Source organism: Salmo salar, chromosome 29 (genome assembly GCF_965601325.2).
Source record: "Salmo salar chromosome 29, fSalSal1, whole genome shotgun sequence".
Lineage (NCBI taxonomy): Eukaryota > Metazoa > Chordata > Actinopteri > Salmoniformes > Salmonidae > Salmo > Salmo salar.
Genome location: NC_138319.1, coordinates 18513302 through 18533565, shown reverse-complemented (window position 1 = coordinate 18533565; position 20264 = coordinate 18513302). Strand labels below are relative to the sequence as shown.

The window sequence follows — 20264 nt, the reverse complement described above, 5'->3', positions numbered from 1 at the left end:
TCCTGTCCTCTCCGTGGTGGTGGTGGTGGTGGTGGTGGTTGGGTGGAAGCATAGAGATAGATAGAGGACTCTAGTGCACTCTAGTGCACAAAAGCCTGTTTTATCAGCGCAATTGAGGACTTTCACGATTTTGAAGTAGTCAACTGGGTGGGACTTTCTATGGGTTAAGGAAGGATGACATAATTCCATCCAGGTCATGGGGGGGGGGGGGGTGGGGGGGGGTCAGACAATTATTTATACTTGTGAGAAAACCACGTTTGCAGTAAATCACCAACCTTGGCTTCATACCTTTTCCAGGTGGTAGTATGCACCCTTTCAGTTTGTTTACCATCTCATAGAAGTTGTAGAAGAAGAAAATGTACTACTTTAAAATCGAATTGGCCCTGCCACTGGTCATAGACTCCATAAAACGACATATGCAATGTTGCGTCCTCTAACTATCTCTATGGGTGGAAGAGCGAAAATGAGTAGGGAGGCTGGAACTGGGATGAGGGTCTAAACAGGAGTCAAGTAGTTTGACTGATGTCCAGACGCGTACCGCTGTTGTGTTTCACAGTTTTCCTTTCTCTCAGTCAGGCAGGCGTGTGAAACTAAGCGAGGGTCTCCGCATTTGATCGTGAATTTTGAGTGTTTATAGCGGCGAAGTTGTCAAATAGATTTTTTTGTTTGGGTTGTTTCGTACAGTGTGTTATAAAGGGCCTTTTATTCATTGGACTGAGTGCGTTTGCACCCCAGGGAGTGAGTGAACGGAGATTCACCTCCACTTTTAAACCATGTTGCAAACTTTTTTTTCCGGCAACAATTGAATTAAACTTTTTAATTTCAAACGTTCTGCAGACAATATATCGCCATGAATTGCGTTATCACCATGACTGATGAAAGCAAAGGAGAACACGGGAAAGGCGAAAGCGGGAAAGATTTGGAGAAACAGCTACGCCTGAGAGTGTGTGTTTTGAACGAACTTCTGAAGACTGAACGGGATTATGTCGGGACACTCGAGTTCCTTTCAGTGAGTTCATAAAGTTGTATTATTTAATGAAGTAACCTATTTAATATCTCCCAGATATATTCGCTTGCGGCAGGAAATCTCACAGGTTCAGACACCAAACGTGCCTATTTATTATGCAAGGGGCATAGGAGTCCTCCGACTCCCATGCAGCAGAACTCATGCGGTTCACCTCAAAACCAGAGTCGTGCATTGCCTGTCAATCTCATTGATGGTGAAACTCAAACTATAATTTGTCAATCTCAGAGTAAACCACTGTTTCATTATCTAGCTCAGTTGAAGGTTTACCAGCAGAAAATCCGCATGTCTCTTTCCTGCAGAGTTTGTAGCCTAGGCCTCTTCTCAAAGGAGATTACCTTTTCAGATTAAGTGTGAGAAATTAGGAAAGCAGCAACAGCATAAAGGAAGGCATTCTTCTCTGTGACTTTCTGAGACCAGTGTGACTGTTTAATCCTATTCTCAGATTCTTTCAATAATACAACTTTATAATCGTTTTTTTTGCTACTTAAAAGACAAGGCTTCCTTTATTGTAACAAGACTCCACTGAGCGATTTAGATGAAGGCCTATTATTCTGTGATTAAATCTATTCTGTGATGTATTTTTCTGATATCTAAGTGTTTACAAATAATACACAGTTAAATATTAACCTACTAGAACTATACGTTTCCCTGGGATTTTGCAAGTTACATGCCATGTGAATGTGGCTTGAACACAGTGTCTGGGCGATCAATCGAACTTGAAAGATGATTCTATTGTGATTCTCATACCATCCATAAAAGTGGTCTGAGAACCTCCACAGCAAATACCTGGGAGTTGAGCTCTTTGCCAAAAGCTGAACCAATACACCCAGAAACAGGTGTCAACAGAGACACAGGTGGACCGAAAATCAAAACCACCCGTACTGGCACACAGCTGTTCTCCTGCAAACCGCTGTGTGTGTGTGTGTGTGTGTGTGTGTGTGTGTGTGTGTGTGTGTGTGTGTCTGGAGTGGACTCCCCTATGCTGCCTGGCCTGAACGGTAATGCAGGACTTGGCTGGGCCATAAGAATGACATTCTGTCAGCTTAATGGCATTACTAAGAAAACAGCCAGGCTCAAAGGCAGGAAGGACGGAGGGCCACTGCTGTTTAAAAATGCACACTGGGTCCTGGATGCCTGTCTATGCGTGCGAGGCAACTTGAGAAAGCTGTTAGCATATTTTATAAATGTAAATGAATTGTCTGTAGAGTTATTTATGTCTCACTTTGTTAGACAATGTTTGGCTAGACTCGTTAATGACAGCGAAGGCGGCTTAATAAGCATGGTCCGGGAGTTTTTCTAAGGAGATCTGAACAGGAAAACTCTGGGCCTTTTCATAACTTGTGATTATGAATGTGTTATTAAGTCTGCATACATGTGAAGGAAGCTTTTGAACCTGTCATTTACAACCTGGGAGGTAACCACCGGTCAGACTCGGGACTGGGGCCGTATGCATCAAGTGTCTCAGAGTAGGAGTGCTGATTCAGAATCAGTTTTGCATTTAGGATCACAATGAATACAATTACATGGAGACTAACGGGGGGGGGGGACGACCTGATGCTAGATCAGCACTCCTACACTGAGACACTTGATACATACGGCCCCAGATCAAGACTGTGTCTTATGTGTCCTGACCACCATGGCTCCCCTCCACATTACTCTCCCAAGACTTTGCTTTCCTTTCCCTGTATGGTGGTGGTGGTGGTGGTGGTGGTGGTGGTGGTGGTGGGGGGGGGGGGGGGGGGGGGGCTGGAGGCACTGTGTTGTGTGTCATTAAGAAGGTTATTTCCCAGACCACATGTTCTGTATGTAGACATTCCTCTGTTCCTCTATGCCTTCTTCTCTCCCTCCTTCAATCCCTTCCTTCTTTCTCTCCCTCCCTCCATCCATCCCTCTGCTCCACAGATGGCTCCAATGGACTGGAGGGAGGGAAGGAGAGAGGGATGGATGGAGGGAGGGAGAGAAAGAGAGGGGGATGTAGGGAGGGAAGGAGAGCGAGGGATCGAGGGAGAAATGTGGGATGGGGGGTGAAGGAGAGAGGGATGGAGGGGGGAAGAGGGATGGAGGGAGACGAGGAACTAGGAAGGACTCTTAGCTTGATACAGAGCAATCCTTCTGGAATAGTCTCTTCCTAGAAAACATCCCACCATCATTCCATAATTGGGTTGAGATAGAATGGAATGGCCTGGATAGAGGCAATGGTTATGTCCCAAATAGCACCCCATTCCCTACATAGTGCACAACGTTTGGTCAAACGTAGCACACTAAGTAGGGAATAGGGTGCCATCTGGGGATCACAAATAGCATGGGAGTGTCCTCTCTCTGTCCTGTGTTTTTGGGAGTGCAACCCCTGCCTCCGCCTCCCCTACGGTGCTGTGACTGGGATTCATTCAAGGAGCTGGCTCTGAAGCACTGGCAGGAAATCAAACATGTGTTTATTTATGTATCAGTATTATCGATAGTGATACTTCTATCTACGCTACTTTGCCAAGTAGTTATGAAATGTTTCATATATATTCCCTTTAATCCCTTTAAGCAGCTTCGCATTTGCTCAGCCAAACTACTGTAGCTTCACAGTTCAGTGGTAAACAAGGGACATTTTGCCATCTCCAAGGCCTGAATATGTTCAAGCTGAGAGGTTCATGTGATGTTGATGAAAGGTAAGGTACCCTCTCTGAGACATGGGGAGGAATGGAAAGAGGGAGAGGGAGGGAGAAAGAGATGGGCCTACTTCTCCTCGTCTCTCTTATGGGGGGGGGGGGGGTCATCATCTGGGGATGAAATAACAACCCTGGGGCTGGGGAGAGAGAGCCCTGACTGATCATTTTCATCTGATGCTCTTCATTAGAAACACACGCACTTCATCCAAGCATCTGATCCTTGAGGTCCTCAACTCTGCAGTAACAGTGAACAATCCACGTTCTCGTCACGTGGCTCTGAGAAAGAAGGTCAACAGCCACGCACCTTTTGCACTGCAGGAAATCTGAGAGGAACTTTCACATGAAGGGTCTGATATTATCTGGATTATCTATGTCTAACATCCAAATATCAACACGGGCCAGGGGTTATGCGCCCTGGTCAAAAGTAGCTGACTATAGGGAATAGGCTGCCATTTGGGAAACACAGGCAGACAGTTTCAGACTCTGGACCAAGAGGGCATGTGTGACTGTTTTGGGGGTTGCGGTCTGACTCCGGAGTGACGAGCCGGGAGGATCTGCCAGGGGGAAAAGGGGTATAAGGAGGCAAAGGGGAAGACATTACCAGGAGGGTGCAGGGGGGAAAAGGGGGTTAGGTTAGTGACGTGGATGCCTAGGCTTGGTGCCTGTTCTTGTAAACCATATTTCCTGGTAGAGGCAGGAATTCCTGAGAGGTTAGGAATTGCAGGGGAACAATGAAAACACCGTCCGGCCAGTAGCTAGCTGCCTGCTGGAGTTCAGCTCAGAGGAAACTAAAGGCTTCTCGCTTTTGCGTCCCAAATGGCACCCTATCCCCTACATAGTGCACTACTTTTAACCAGAGCCCTATATAGGGGGCCGTTTGGGACTCGACCCACTGCCTAACTACTGAACCCTAACACAACCTGCCTGGCTTCACAATACAATAAACCACAGTACACTACCTACAGCTGGGGCCTGGGGCAGTGGAAAACAACATGGGAGACTTCTTAATGTTGTCCCCCGGTCCTCTTTAGAGAGGTTTCTCAAATGACCAGGGCCCACGGGGAGTAGGGCGCCATTAGTGGAACTGCCCATGTTTATTCTGGACAACGGAGGGACAAGAAAATGACATGGTCTTTAAAAAAAAAAAAATCTGGTTGAAGGAAACAAGGATGGATGAAAAGATAAACTGAGTGTAAACTAAGCTCTCCTGGTGATTGCGTCCCGTGCTTCTCCTGTTGTGGCAGGTGTTTTTGTGTTACCGGGTACTCTGGAGGCCTGGCTGTGACCGTGGCATTGTTGACAGTTTTGGTTTTTGAGCGAGGGGGACAATGAAACCCACTCCGTTGCATGATAAGCACTTCAGTGAGAGGGTGTCGTGAGGGAGAGAAGGGACGCCTTTTATGTGAGACTTGTAGGGCTGCGTCTCAAATGGCACCCTGTGCCCTTTATAACGCACTTTTGACCATGGCCCATAGGGCTCTGTAGAGAATAGGGTGCCATTTAGGACGCAGGCAAAGAAGCAACTCTCGGTGTAATATATTCCCCTAGGCTCTGCTGTGTTAGTGGTCCCACTGCAACCCTCCTCCCCCTTTCCTCTCTCCTTGTTGCTGCGACAGCTTGTGGAACCGTAAAGAACCATAAATTGACCACCTAAATGTAATGTTTTTAAAACCTTGATAATCCCACTCGTAAAACGTGATTTAACGTGAAACTAAATGTGGCCCTATAAACTCTGACTGGATCACTTTTCCATGCGGGCTTTTCAATAATTCATTTCCCTATCACCGTCTTCATTTTAGCTCTGTATATTTGGTCATCCACGGAGTACATTTCCCTGCAGTGAAAAACCATAAAGCTGGCAAACCTGTGGTAGTTTGATATTAATTAAAGCTTGTAAATCAGAACGTTTTTGAGCTGAGACGGGAAATCAGGGCTGATGAGGAAAACACAGACTCGGATCTCTCTCTCTCTCACTCACAATCTGTGCTGGGTTTGTTTACCGGGCTGTCAGGCTGGGGATCTTGTTTTTGTGTGTCACACATGACCAGTGGTGAGCACGGTATGTGTATGTGTGCATGTTTGGATGGGGGCTCCATATCCTCTGGACGGACATCCAGTGACCCCAGGGTCGCGACCTCTTGTTCTCCTCTCCTTCCTGTCGGTTAATCTTAAGACTTCACTAAGTTCTTCCCCTATTCCCCCTCCTGACCCACCAGCCCCCTGGTGTTCTGGAAACGGCAACAGACGATGTTGACATGCAGTGTGTCCCTACTCATTCAAAATACATGCATGCGCTTGGATAACAACATATGCACGCTAACGTGTGCTTCTGCTCAGATAGGAAAACACTCACGCGTCGTGGAGAGTGCAGAGAAACGGATCAGTCCTGTTTATTAACCATAGGCACGCTGACTTCACACATCACGTAGCTCCTCATCACCCAGGGCTCTAAGACTGAGCCCCTACCCCTCTCACCTCCTCACCCCCTGCCCCTCTCACCTCCTCACCCCCTGCCCCTCTTGACGAACCCTCTAACTCCCCTGCTGCTCACCCATACCTTCCCCCCACTCTACCGAATACTATCACCTCTCCCTCCGTTCTCTCCCCCTGCTCGTCTCTTCCCCTCTCCCGCTTTCACCTATAACCCCTCTCATCTGTAACCCTCTCACCCCTTTACTCTCACTGGACCAAACCTTAGCTAATGGATCTCTCTCTCTCTCTCTCTCCTCTACACTCCGCCGTCCCACAGGCAACACCGGCTGCATATGTTCCATCCATTATATCTGCATCCCAAATGGCACCCTATTCCCTATATAGTGCACTACTTTTGACTAGGGCCCATAGGTCAAGTGCACTACATGGTAAAAAAAAAAAGGGGTGCCATTTGGGACAAAGCCTTTGTTGACAAGGAGAGTTGTATTTTTCCAGTGCTACTTGCAGCATCATTAAGATCTCTATCTGTCTAATCAGGCAGGCCTGACACACACACACACACACACACACACACACACACACACACACACACACACAGGGCTGGTTCTTTTCCAGAGGATTTGTTCTCATGGAGGGGGATTTTTTTTATCCTCTCTCCCTCCCTCCCTCTATCCCTTTATCTTATTCTATCTTATCCTCAGCTCTGCCCAGAGCCTCTTCTCCCAAGGTTTAGAGCAGGCTTGTTACACACACTGCGTGTCTTTATCTGAGTGTGTGTGTGCACAGAGATTGTGAGAGAAAGAATAGATGATTTTTTTTCTCCTGTCCTCTCTTTTTTTTTAAATTCTATTGGGTCAGTGTCTCCAGTGTGTGAAAACAGCGAAAACATTGTGCGGTTCTTTTCTTTCTGTCCGTCCTTCTTTCTGAGGTCCCTGAAGAGTTGCAGCAGGTATCTCTGTCTGCATTCTAATCTCACACCGCCTGATGAACCGACCAACCAACCAAGGCATAAATAGACTGGTTTCATCATACCTCTGCTGGTTCAGGAGCATGTAATCACCACCCAAGTTTATTTTCCATAGTTGTTGTGTGTGTAGTTGGAGTGTTTCCAAGTCTGTTGTGTGTATTCCTGTCTGATTGTTTGTGCGTGTGCGCGTGCAAACTAGGGATGGGCACGGTTAATCGAATATCTGAACAAACGTTAATATTCAAATTACTTGAGTGATTGTTCATTTTTGAAAAAATGTTGTAGGCCTACATTATCCGTGAAACATTTTGGCCTGCAAGGATATACCATTTGAAATTCAAGTTTTAATAAACCAACTTTTGAATGTAGTTTTTATAACGGTGCATTGAGCTAACTTACTGCTGGGCATTTAGCCCTCCAGGATGTCCTATTTTCCCCACTTCAAATAGCAATCACAGGCACTCACCTAATGGAGTTTCCATAATACCTGACACAGAACAATGCAAAACACTCACCAGATAACCTTTTTGTAACAGAATCAGTTCTATCATTGCGAAAATCAGACTTCTCTCTCGTTGTTGCTGTTAGCCAAACTACCAAAGAAAAGCAGCATGTCTGCTGTTTACCTCTGCAATGTGCATTTGAGTCATTCTGATTGGTCGAGAGTTAATAGCTTAATGTTAGTTTGTTTTTCTTTTTTTCCGACTATCTGGATATCCCCAAAAAAATGCATATTATTTTAATAATAAAATAATTTCAAACGTCCATCCCTATGTGTGTGTGTGTGTGTGTGTGTGTTGGAACCTAACCTGAGCGCTAGACTAAATTTGTCTCTGTTGGCAGAGCTGAATGATTGCAGGGATTAACTATCTGGTAGAGCAGAGCTCTGGAGTGGAGGGAGTGGAGACTTCACCAGGTGCACCTCTAGATCCCTTATCAATTAAAATGTTGGAAAGGGCTAATTAAGTAAATACCTATCTATTTTTCCCACGTGGCTTGGGGATTTACCTTCTGACTTTTCAGTGAGGTTTTATTCATTAGCTCTTAGAGAATGAGAGACTTATTTTTTTTTCACAAATTAAGATTTTATTTAATTGAACTATTATGATACAGTGATATTGGATCATTCTCCTGTATCATGCTTAATTACACCAAAATAAAATACACTTAGCGACAGAATATGGAGGATGAACAGAGTGCATCTTCAAGACCCAAAATGTATTAAATGCGTAAACGAAAAAATAAAGAAGACCTTTACCATTACAAATGTAGACATATACGACAGAGAAAAGCCAACCCCCAAAATAATTTGGGATGCTTTTAAGGTGTACATCAGGGGAATGATAATCTCATACTGTGCAAGAGTTAAATCTGAGTTAATTATTTATTTTTCTTTCATTTACAAAGTAAAGAAGAAAATACATTTTTGGAACTTAAGCAGGAATATGATCTTTTACTTTTGAAGAGACTACAGGTTAAACTCAAATAAAGCATACTATTTATTTTATGGTAAATAAACTTGGTAAACACCTCTGAGGCCTCACAAAAAGAATACAGTTGAAGTCGGAGGTTTACATACACCTTAGCCAAATACATTTAAACTCAGTTTTTCACAATTCCTGACATTTAATCCTAGTAAAAATTCCCTGTCTTAGGTCAGTTAGGATCACCACTTTATTTTAAGAATGTGAAATGTCAGAATAATAGTAGAGAGAATTATTTATTTCAGCTTTTATTTCTTTCATCACATTCCCAGTGGGTCAGAAGTTTACATACACTCAATTAGTATTTGGTAGCATTGCCTTTAAGTTGTTTAACTTGGGTCAAACGTTTCGGGGAAGCTTTCATAAGCTTCCCACAATAAGTTGAGTGAATTTTGGCCCATTCCTCCTGACAGAGCTGGTGTAACTGAGTCAGGTTTGTAGGCTGATTTCTTTTGATTTTCCCATGATGTCAAGCAAAGAGGCACTGAGTTTGAAGGTAGGCCTTGAAATACATCCACAGGTACACCTCCAATTGACTCAAATTATGTCAATTAGCCTATCAGAAGTTTCTATAGCCATGACATCATTTTCTGGAATTTTCCAAGCTGTTTAAAGGCATAGTCAACTTAGTGTATGTAAACTTCTGACCCACTGGAATTGTGATACAGTGAATTATAAGTGAAATAATCTGTCTGTAAACAATTGTTGGAAAAATGATTTGTGTCATGCACTAAGTAGATGTCCTAACCGACTTGCCACAACTATACTTTGTTAACAAGAAATTTGTGGAGTGGTTGAAAAACGGGTTTTAATGACTCCAACCTAGGTGTATGTAGACTTCCAACTTCAACTGTACATGCCAAACCAGTTATAATTATTTAAGATAAATAGCAATTTTAATAGCTTCTATGGAAGTGTATATAAATCAGAATTAAATAACAGTTTGACTGATCCTACAGCTTTCTTTCTTCAGGGTTATTAAATCTAGAAGAAGATTTAGAAGAGAAAGAGCAGGCAGGCAGAACCGTGCACTTATGTCATAGTAATCTGCATCTCACAATGCCTTAATTGTCTTGCATGCCTCACAAATTCTTCCTCTCTGGTTTTATTTAAATTACACAACTTTCCCCAGGCCTTCATAGCCATATAGTCTAGTTCGGCAATAACACAGAAAATCATGTTTTATCATAATTGTACTGTGAATAAAACCATTTTTTTACTCCCTTTTTGTGATATCCAATTGCGATCCAATTACGATCTTGTCTCGTTGCTGCAACTCCCTAACGGGCTCAGGAGACGCGAAGGTCGAGTCATGCGTCCACCGTAACATGACCCGCCTAACTGCTCTTCTTAACACCCGCTCGCTTAACCCATAAGCCAGCTGCACCAATGTGTCGGAGGAAACACTGTTCAACTGACGACTGAAGCCAGCCTGCAGGCGCCCGGCCAGCCACAAGGAGTCGCTAGAGTGCAATGATCCAAGTAACACCCCCCTGGCCAAACTCTCTCCTAACCCAGACGTCGCACGGCCAATGGTGCGCCGCCCTATGGGACTCCCGGTCACGGCCGGTTGTGACACAGTCTGGGATCGAGCCCGGGTCTGTAGTGACGCCTCAAGCACTGCGATTTAGTGCCTTAGACTGCTGCACCACTCGGGAGGCCCTACACTGTGGTTTTAATTATGTGGGGGAAAAAACATTATTTTTAGGATTTTTCTTAAAGTTATGGATCCCAACGTGGTTTAAACGTTCACACCCCTATTAAAAAACAAATACAAGAACATGTTTCAGTATAATACGATATGCTACAAAACAAGATGTAGATTTATCAATAATAGCTGTTAATGCCGAAAAGGCTTTCAACCGTCGTGAATGTCCTTTTCTATTCAAAGCTTTGGAAGCCTTCAACTTTCCAGCTCAAATAATACATTTAATAAAAATATTATGTACATATTCAAAAGTAAAAATAAACAAAAATAATGCATTATTTGATGAAATGGCTTTAGATAGGGGTACAAGACAGGGATGTCCTGTCTCCCTCCTCCTGTTTGCACTGGTAATTGAACCGCTTGCAGAAAGAATTAGACAGGACCCAAAAGTAACAGTTATCAGTTTGGGTAAATATAAACTAAACTTATTTGCAGATGATCTCCTGATTTATACCTGACTAATATTGAGAAAACAATGCCTGCCTTGTAAAATTAATGTAGAACAAAACAGACAATTGCAATAAGACAAAGAATAACTTATGATATACAGCAATCCTTTAAGTGGACCAATGTTAAATACTTAGGATGCTTATACAGTGTTTTCGGAAAGTTTTCAGACGCCTAGACTTTTTTCCACATTTTGTTACGTTACAACCTTATTCTAAAATGGATCCCAAAAAATGTCCCTCATCAATCTACACACAGGTGTACCCCACCGAAGACATTCTTTAATAAAGTATACTCGGCCATAAGACAACTCATAGAATATAAAGGAACGTTTTTCATGTCCCAACGTCTGAGGGTGGTTTTAACTTTTTATTTTTTTTATTCTCATTTACAACTGCGACGTGGCCAAGATAAAGCAAAGCAGTGCGACAAAAACAACAACACGGAGTTGCACATAAACAAACGTACTGTCAATTACACGATATAAAAATCTATGTACAGTGTGTGCAAATGTAGAAGATTAGGGAGGTAAGGCAATAAATAGGCCATAAAGGCGAAATAATTACAATTTAGCATTAACACTGGAGTGATAGATGTGCAGATGATGATGTGCAAGTAGAGATACTGAGGTGCAAAAGAGAAAGAAGATCAATAACAATATGGGGATGAACCTTCCAGCCTTGTATCAAAATTGTATCAACACGCCACCCAAGGCTTTTACTGTTGTTAACAGTGGGTACATGCTCGTCCCCAGAATCTTTTCATGTGTCTGTTTTCGAAGGATGGAGCTAAGAACATGAACAACTTCATAGTTAAGAACACTATAACAATATGGAAGAAAATGAAACAGATTCTACAAGAACCAATATCACTCCCTAAAAACACACCCCCATGGAACAATCCTTGGATAGCTTTTCAGAATTCACAGATAAATTGGCCCACATAGAAAACTAAAGGCATAGAAACCATAAATGACTTGGTAACAGGAAATACAATTATTTCCATGACAGAATTAAAAAGCCATTTTGGACTAACCAATATAGGCATTTTCAAAGACATTTGAGAAGGAAAAAAAAAAGTTTTATAACACAAAATGTTGAGCTGAAATCTTTTGGGCATCAGGGCAATGTTGAGTTATTTCTATTTGACACAGAAAAGGATACTCGTACGATAGGTACGTTTTCTATAAATCCTTGCAGAAAGCATATCCAATTGACAATCTCTTAGAAAAAAGTAACTATTGGACCCAAGACCTAAAAATAACTGATATTGGCAAGAGGTGTAGGGAATGTTGAAACTTTAACAAAATGACAATTAACAAAAATCCAGTAAAATCTAATGTACATCATTTATTATAGAAAAGAGACAATTCACAAATTCTACAGCCCAATGGCAGAGTCATGTCTTAAGAGTAAAACTAACAGTGACTCAGTGATTCATGCCTTCTGGGAGTGATATAAAGTCCAAAAGTTATGGGCAGAGTTAGAAAGTTGGCCTTCAGAAGTTTTACAATATCAATTGACTTTTAATCCGTCTGTCTACATATTTCAAGACATGTTATATGAGGTTGCGGTGAGATACCCAGTGGGTTCGACCGTACTTTTCTTGTCAATCATTTTGAAAACGTTTGCTTAAAAACTGGAAGTCAAGTGATCGTCCATCATTGGGACGGTGGAAGAGTCAAATTCATTATTATTTGAATATTGAAAGGGTGTGGGCGACAGAGAAGGGCAGAGTGGTGCAGTTTGAAGTCATGTGGAATAGAGTCTTGCAAGCCCTGGAGATTGAGGCGGTGGGACCATGTGGGTCTGGGCAGGGTTGATTTCGTTGATGTTTGTGTGCGTCTGTCTGTTGTCTTTTGTCTGTGAATGTTTTGGGGGAATAAAAAAAAAAAAAAATTGTCATTGATTCAAAGCTGCAGACATTGATAATGAAGACATGGCTTAGATTTATGGGTTAAAGAAGACCCTATATATTCAGTCATATACAGTCTAAAGAAGACCCTATATATTCAGTCATATACAGTCTAAAGAACATTTGACATTTGAGTCATTTAGCAGACACTCTTATCCAGAGCGTTATCCAGAATGCTTACATTTTCTTTTTTTCCCCCTCCTTACTGGCCCCCCGTGGGAATCGAACCCACAACCCTGGCGTTGCAAACACCATGCTCTACCAACTGAGCCACAGGGAAGGCCACTATAAAGAAGACCCTATATATTTTGCCTCTGGGTCTGGGAATCTTCCCCCTCTTGTGAATGTAAGCGGTGGTAGATTGGCGATTTAACTTGTGATTTTGAGTCATGTAGGTGTAAATGATAACCAATGCATTATGCTGTGGTGTGTGGTGTTTGCATGGAATATTTTGCCTCCCCTTGTGTGAATGTAAGCAGCCTCAGTGGTAAGTCTTTCTGGAGTGGTCTGGAGTGTCAGAGTGAGTTCCTCTGCTTTTGTCTCTGTGTGGTCATGCAGCCAGACCAGCCTCTCCCCAAGCAGGATCTCCTTCCTTCCTTCCTGGCCCTCCCCTTCTTTACATTGTGCTACGGGTTTCCTGTCACACACACACACACACACACACACACACACACACACACACACACACACACACACACACACACACACCCACACACACACACACACACACACGACACTGTGTGACACACACAGGCACGTGCAAGGACTCCAGCAATCACACACACACCACATCCCATGGAAACACACAGCCTCTTTAGAGATGCTCTTGCATCTCTAAATATATATATATATATATATATATATATGTGTGTGTGTGTGTGTGTGTGTGTGTGTGTGTGTGTGTGTGTGTGTGTGTGTGTGTGGGGCTCATCTTGTACTTGATGGTGGGTCTTTGTAGAGAAGCGGGCATCTTTTGGTTCTGCTCTGCCAGCTGCCCACCCAGTCCATGGGCCCTCTACGGGTGACTTGGTGTCAGAGTCAAACTCTCTCCAGAGGACACTTGTGAATCTGGCATCATCCACCCTTACAAAGGGCTCCAATGTCTAGGCTGGCATGCTGGCACGCTTCTCTGTGGGCATGGGGTACTACCCCCTAGACCCATCTGTTGAAATACATGGCAGAGTCGTCTGCAATGCCAGCCTAGCAACATCATAGTGTCCTCGAAGCTCATCACTAAGCTAAGGACCCTGGGACTGAACACCTGGATCCTGGACTTCCTGACGGGCCAACCCCAGTTGATTAGGGTAGGCAACAACACATCCGCCACGCTGACCCTCAACACGGTGGCCCATCAGCAGTGCGTGCTTCGTCTCCTCCTGTACTCCCTGTTCACCTAAGACTGGCCAGGCACGACTCCAACACCATCAAGTTTGCCGAGGACACGATGGTGGTAGGCCTGATCACGACGACGATGAGACAGCCTATAGGGAGGAGGTCAGTGACCTGGCAGTGTAGTGCCAGGAGAGCTTCAAGTTCCTCTGTGTCTATGTCACGAAGGATCTACCATGGTCCATACACCCCAACGCAGTCGTGAAGAGGGCACGACAACGCCTCTTCCCTCTCAGGAGGCTCAAAAGATTTGGCACGGGCCCTCAGATCCTACAAGTTCTACAGCTGCACCAACGAGAGCATCTTGACTGGCTGCATCACCAATTGGTATGGCAACTGCTTGGCATCCGACCGCAAGGCGCTACAGAGGGTTGTGTGTACTACCCAGTACATCACTTGGGCCGAGCTCCCTGCCATCCAGGACCTCTATAGCATGCGGTGTCAGAGTAAAGCCCCAAAAATTGTCAAAGACTCTAGCCACAGTCTGTTCTCTCTGCTATCGCACAGCAAGCGGTACCAACGCACCAAGTCTGGAACCGACAGGACCCTGAACATCTTCTACCCGCAAGACATAAGACTTCTAAACAAGACTGCTAAATAGCTAATCAAATGGCTACCCAGACTACCTGCATTGACTCTTTTTTTGAACTAACTCTCTTGCGCTGTCTCTATGCACACACACTGGACTCTAACCACACACTCACACATACTTACACTGACACCCCAACACACACATAAACACACACACACACACACACATAACATGCACACACACATGCATACTGACGCCACACACACACACACACACACACACACACACACACACACACACACACACACACACACACACACACACACACACACACATACATACACACACTTTCACACTAGCCACACGCACTGCTGCTCCTGTCTATTATCTATCCTGTTGCCTAGTCACTTTACACCTATCTTTATGTACATAGCTACCTCAATTACCTCGTACCCCTGCACATCGACTCGGTACTGGTACTCCCTGTATATAGCCATGTTATTTTTACTCTTTCTTTTTATTTGTTATTCACTGTGTATTTATTTCTCATCTCACTATTCATAGTTTTTATTTGATATCTTTAACTCTGTTGGAAATGGACCCGTAAGTAAGCATTTCACTGTTAGTCTACACCTGTTGTCTACAAAGCATGTGACAAATCACATTTGATTTGATCTTCAAATGACTTATGTTGTTATCAGCTGTCTCAGTGAGACTTTCAGCTGTGTAAGCAGTCTGACGTTTGTCCATTGACACTGATAAGTGGGGACTTTTATGTTATCCGTTTATTTTAAGCCTTTTAAGTAAGCTCTTAAAAAGTTGCAACTTAGTGACTGATAAATCTAGCGCTTATGTAGAATATGTACAGCCAAATGACCCGCTGTGAGTCAGTGAGGAGCAAAGCTATCACTTACTAACTAAACCATTGACAGTCTTTCGTGGTTGAGGAGACGTTGACTACTTCTCTTCTAGCCTTTTTAAGAAACATTTGTCTTTCTAAAGAGCTTATTTAAATGTATATACAGTGAGGGGAAAAAAGCATTTGATCCCCTGCTGATTTTGTACATTGGCCCACAGACAAAGAAATGATCAGTCTATAATTTTAATGGTAGGTTTATTTGAACAGTGAGAGACAGAATAACAACAACAAAAATCCAGAAAAACGCATGTCAGAAATGTTATAAATTGGTTTGCATTTTAATGAGGGAAATAAGTATTTGACCCCCTCTCAATCAGAAAGATTTCTGGCTCCCAGTTGTCTTTTATACAGGTAACGAGCTGAGATTAGGAGCACACTCTTAAAGGGAGTGCTCCTAATCTCAGTTTACCTGTATAAAAGACACTTGTCCACAGAAGCAATCAATCAATCAGATTCCAAACTCTCCACCATGGCCAAGACCAAAGAGCTCTCCAAGGATGTCAGGGACAAGATTGTAGACCTACACAAGGCTGGAATGGGCTACAAGACCATCGCCAAGCAGCTTGGTGAGAAGGTGACAACAGTTGGTGCGATTATTCGCAAATGGAAGAAACACAAAAGAACTGTCAATCTCCCTCGGCCTGGGGCTCCATGCAAGATCTCACCTCGTGGAGTTGCAATGATCATGAGAACGGTGAGGAATCAGCCCAGAACTACACGGGAGGATCTTGTCAATGATCTCAAGGCAGCTGGGACCATAGTCACCAAGAAAACAATTGGTAACACACTACGCCGTGAAGGACTGAAATCCTGCAGCGCCCGCAAGGTCCCCCTGCTCAAGAAAACACATATACATGCCCGTCTGAAGTTTGCCAATGAACATCTGAATGATTCAGAGGACAACTGGGTGAAAGTGTTGTGGTCAGATGAGACCAAAATGGAGCTCTTTGGCATCAACTCAACTCGCCATGTTTGGAGGAGGAGGAATGCTGCCTATGACCCCAAGAACACCATCCCCACCGTCAAACATGGAGGTGGAAACATTATGCTTTGGGGGTGTTTTTCTGCTAAGGGGACAGGACAACCTCACCGCATCAAAGGGACGATGGACAGGGCCATGTAATGTCAAATCTTGCGTGAGAACCTTCTCCCTTAGCCAGGGCATTGAAAATGGGTCGTGGATGGGTATTCCAGCATGACAATGACCCAAAACACACGGCCAAGGCAACAAAGGAGTGGCTCAAGAAGAAGCACATTAAGGTCCTGGAGTGGCCTAGCCAGTCTCCAGACCTTAATCCCATAGAAAATCTGTGGAGGGAGCTGAAGGTTCGAGTTGCCAAACGTCAGCCTCAAAACCTTAATGACTTGGAGAAGATCTGCAAAGAGGAGTGGGACAAAATCCCTCCTGAGATGTATACAAACCTGGTGGCCAACTACAAGAAACGTCTGACCTCTGTGATTGCCAACAAGGGTTTTGCCACCAATTACTAAGTCATATTTTGCATAGGGGTCAAATACTTATTTCCCTCATTAAAATGCAAATCATTTTATAACATTTTTGACATGCGGTTTTTCTGGATTTTTTTGTTGTTATTCTGTTTCTCACTGTTCAAATAAACCTACCATTAAAATTATAGACTGATCATTTCTTTGTCAGTGGGCAAACGTACAAAATCAGCAGGGGATCAAATACTTTTTTCCCTCACTGTATGAATAGTGTGTGAATTGTATTTTTGTTGTCTCTTGGAGTCTTTCCAATATATACATCTTATTTATTTTTATTTTTTATTTAATGTCCTTGTCTATAACTGTTCTAAACTTTGTCATGTATTTGTATGTTTTATGTGGACCCCAGGAAGAGTAGCTGCTGCATGTGCAGTAGCTAATGGGGATCCTAATAAACTACACTCTGTCCTCTGTCTCTCTCTCGCACTCTCTCTCTTTCTTTGTCTCTCTATCTGTCCTGTCTGTTTGTTGTCTCTGTCTGTCTGTCTGTCTGTCTGTCTGTCTGTCTGTCTGTCTGTCTGTCTGTCTGTCTGTCTGTCTGTCTGTCTGTCTGTCTGTCTGTCTGTCTGTCTGTCTGTCTGTCTGTCTGTCTGTCTGTCTCTCTCTCTCTCTCTCTCTCTCTCTCTCTCTCTGTCTCTCTGCAACAGCCACTGAATGCATAACAGCCACACAGGTCAGACAGACATAGGAAATTCTGTTTCCCCCTTAAATTCTTTAATTAAGGACTTGGCTGCGATGTCGTGGAGGGACACAGACACAGGGGCCTTGTCTCTGGATGAGCAGATGCCCTCTCTCTCTTTCTGTCTCTTCCTCCTTCCCCTCTCTATCTCCCCCACCCTGCCCCTATTTCGCCCCTCCCCCTCTCTTGTTTAGCCCTATGGGGGCGATTGTCACAGACTGTAAAGTACCCACGACCGGACTGGCGCCTTATTTTAAGGCCAGACTACCAGGAAGCCTCTTAAATGTATCACTGGCCTTTCACCTCCTTATTGGACCAGAAGTCGTGACGTGCACGCCCAATAATATCTCATTCATACTGTTTAAAAGGTTGGTTTAATTGTCTGAAAATGACCATGAATGTGAAGTCACTCTTTCCTTCTCCTCCTTACGCCATTACAACCCTGAGTCTGAATTGGGCCAGGCAACTTTAATGAAGGACCCTCTGACTAAGATAGACACTGAGGAAGTTTCCATGTAGATATATCCACACCCAGGTAGTGAAAGTTGAGGGGGTGGTGCTTGAGGCGCTGAAGAGGCAGGGTTGGTTTTGGAAGAGGTCAAACTAGTTGAACAGGACATATCCAGACAGTGGAGGACCTTTTAACCCAGGATCCAACCACCCAGGTCAGGATAACATATCCCTGTATCCATGCACAGGTCTGTGTGTCTGTGTATAAATATTTGTTACGGCCAGTAAAGTTAAAGGGAAACTCAGCAACAACCCAAAAAATATGGAAAGAAAACCCACACTCTTAAATAGTGTCAGTCGATGTTCTGGTCATGCCAGTAATGGTGCCATTCCTGCTCTGGCCATTTCAGTCACTTGTAGGCATGGTAATGCTAAAAGGCAGGGGTCCATTTATTTTGTGGCTGGCATGGTGGCACTGCCTCTTAATGGGCTAGAGAAGGGCCACTGCTCCCTCTGTTCATTCACAGATACAAAAATGGCATGAAGCCCAGACCCCATGGAAAAAGAGGGAACGGGGGAAGAGGGGGTGGAGGGCACTCCCCAGTAGCTTCTGGTTGGCAGTCTCTCTCTCTCTCTCTCTCTCTCTCTCTCTCTCTCTCTCTCTCTCTCTCTCTCTCTCTCTCTCACACTCTCTCTCTCTCTCTCTCTCTCTCTTCCTGTTGGCAATCAGTCTGTGGGGCCTAGGGAGAGAAAAGACAGAGATGTTATTATTTTCCCCATTTGACTCGGTCCAACTCTTGTCTAGTTCTGTCTCAGAGAGCCAGAGACTAGAGGAAGGCTTGTGTCCCAGCTCTCCTCTACTCCTGCTGGGTGGGATGGCAGCATGTTGTCCCTGTCCCCTGTTGTCCCCACTGAAGGGTTTAGAGAGCCAGGATGGTCATCAGATGAACAATCCGGGCCAGTGACAGTCATGCTTGGGAGGCGGCCTGTCTGAGATTGGAGAGGAGGCTGACAGTTCTGCTTAGTCACTGCACGGACCAGTGGAGTATGTGTGGCCTATGTACAGTATCTTCGGAAAGTAATCACACCCCTTTACTGTTTCCACAATTTGTTGTGTTACAGCATGAATTTAAAATGTATTACATGCAAGGAAAAGCTGAAACGTCAATAAGTATTCAACCCCTGTGTTATTGTAAGCCTAAATAAGTTCAGGAGTAAAAATGTGCTTAACAAGTCACATAATAAGTTGCATTGTCTCACTGTGTGCAATAATAGTGTTTAACATGATTTTTGAATGACTACCTCATCATGTGCCCCACACATACAATTATCTGTAAGGTCCCTCAGTCGAGCAGTGAATTTCCAACATAGATTCAACCACAAAGACCCGGGAGGTTTTCCAATGCCTTGCTAAGAAGGGCACCTATTGGTAGATGGGTAAAAAAAATAAAAGCAGACTTTGAATATCCCTTGCATGGTGAAGTTATTAATTACACTTTGGATGGTGTATCAATACACCCAGTCACTACAAAGATACTGCAGTCCTTCCTAACTCCTAACTCAGCTTGTTGTCCGGACCTCTAGCAATCTCTATGGGGGTACCACAGGGTTCAATTCTCGGGCCGACTCTTTTCTCTATATATCAACGATGTCGCTCTTGCTGCGGGTGATTCCTTCATCCACCTCTACGCAGACGACACCATTCTGTATACCTCTGGCCCTTTGGACACTGTCTTAAAAAAACCTCCAAACGAGCTTCAATGCCATACAACACTCCTTCCGTGGCCTCCAACTGCTCTTAAAGGCTAGTAAAACTAAATGCATGCTCTTCAACCGATCGCTGCCCGCACCCGCCCGCCCGACTAACATCACTACTCTGGACGGTTCTGACTTAGAATATGTGGACAACTATAAATACCTAGGTGTCTGGCTAGACTGTAAACTCTCCTTCCAGACTCATATTAAACATCTCCAATCCAAAATTAAATCTAGAATCGGCTTCCTGTTTCGCAACAAAGCACGCTGCCAAACATACCCTCATAAAACTGACTGTCCTACCGATCCTCCACTTCGGCGATGTCATTTACAAAATAGCCTCCAACACCCTACTCAGCAAACTGGATGCATCTAATCACAGTGCCATCCGTTTTGT

General features: G+C 44.0%; 1 protein-coding gene across 1 annotated transcript in view; it reads left to right on the top strand.

The window, feature by feature from the left end:
* The first annotated feature begins 477 nt into the window (after positions 1-477).
* The window catches only part of prex2 (phosphatidylinositol-3,4,5-trisphosphate-dependent Rac exchange factor 2), a 159067-nt gene continuing 139280 nt past the window's right edge, over positions 478-20264 (top strand). Inside the window, exon 1 of the mRNA XM_082970723.1 lies at positions 478-1009. Within this exon, the coding sequence (XP_082826849.1) occupies positions 851-1009 (159 nt within the window). The 5' untranslated portion in view covers positions 478-850. The remainder of the gene's footprint in view (positions 1010-20264) is intronic.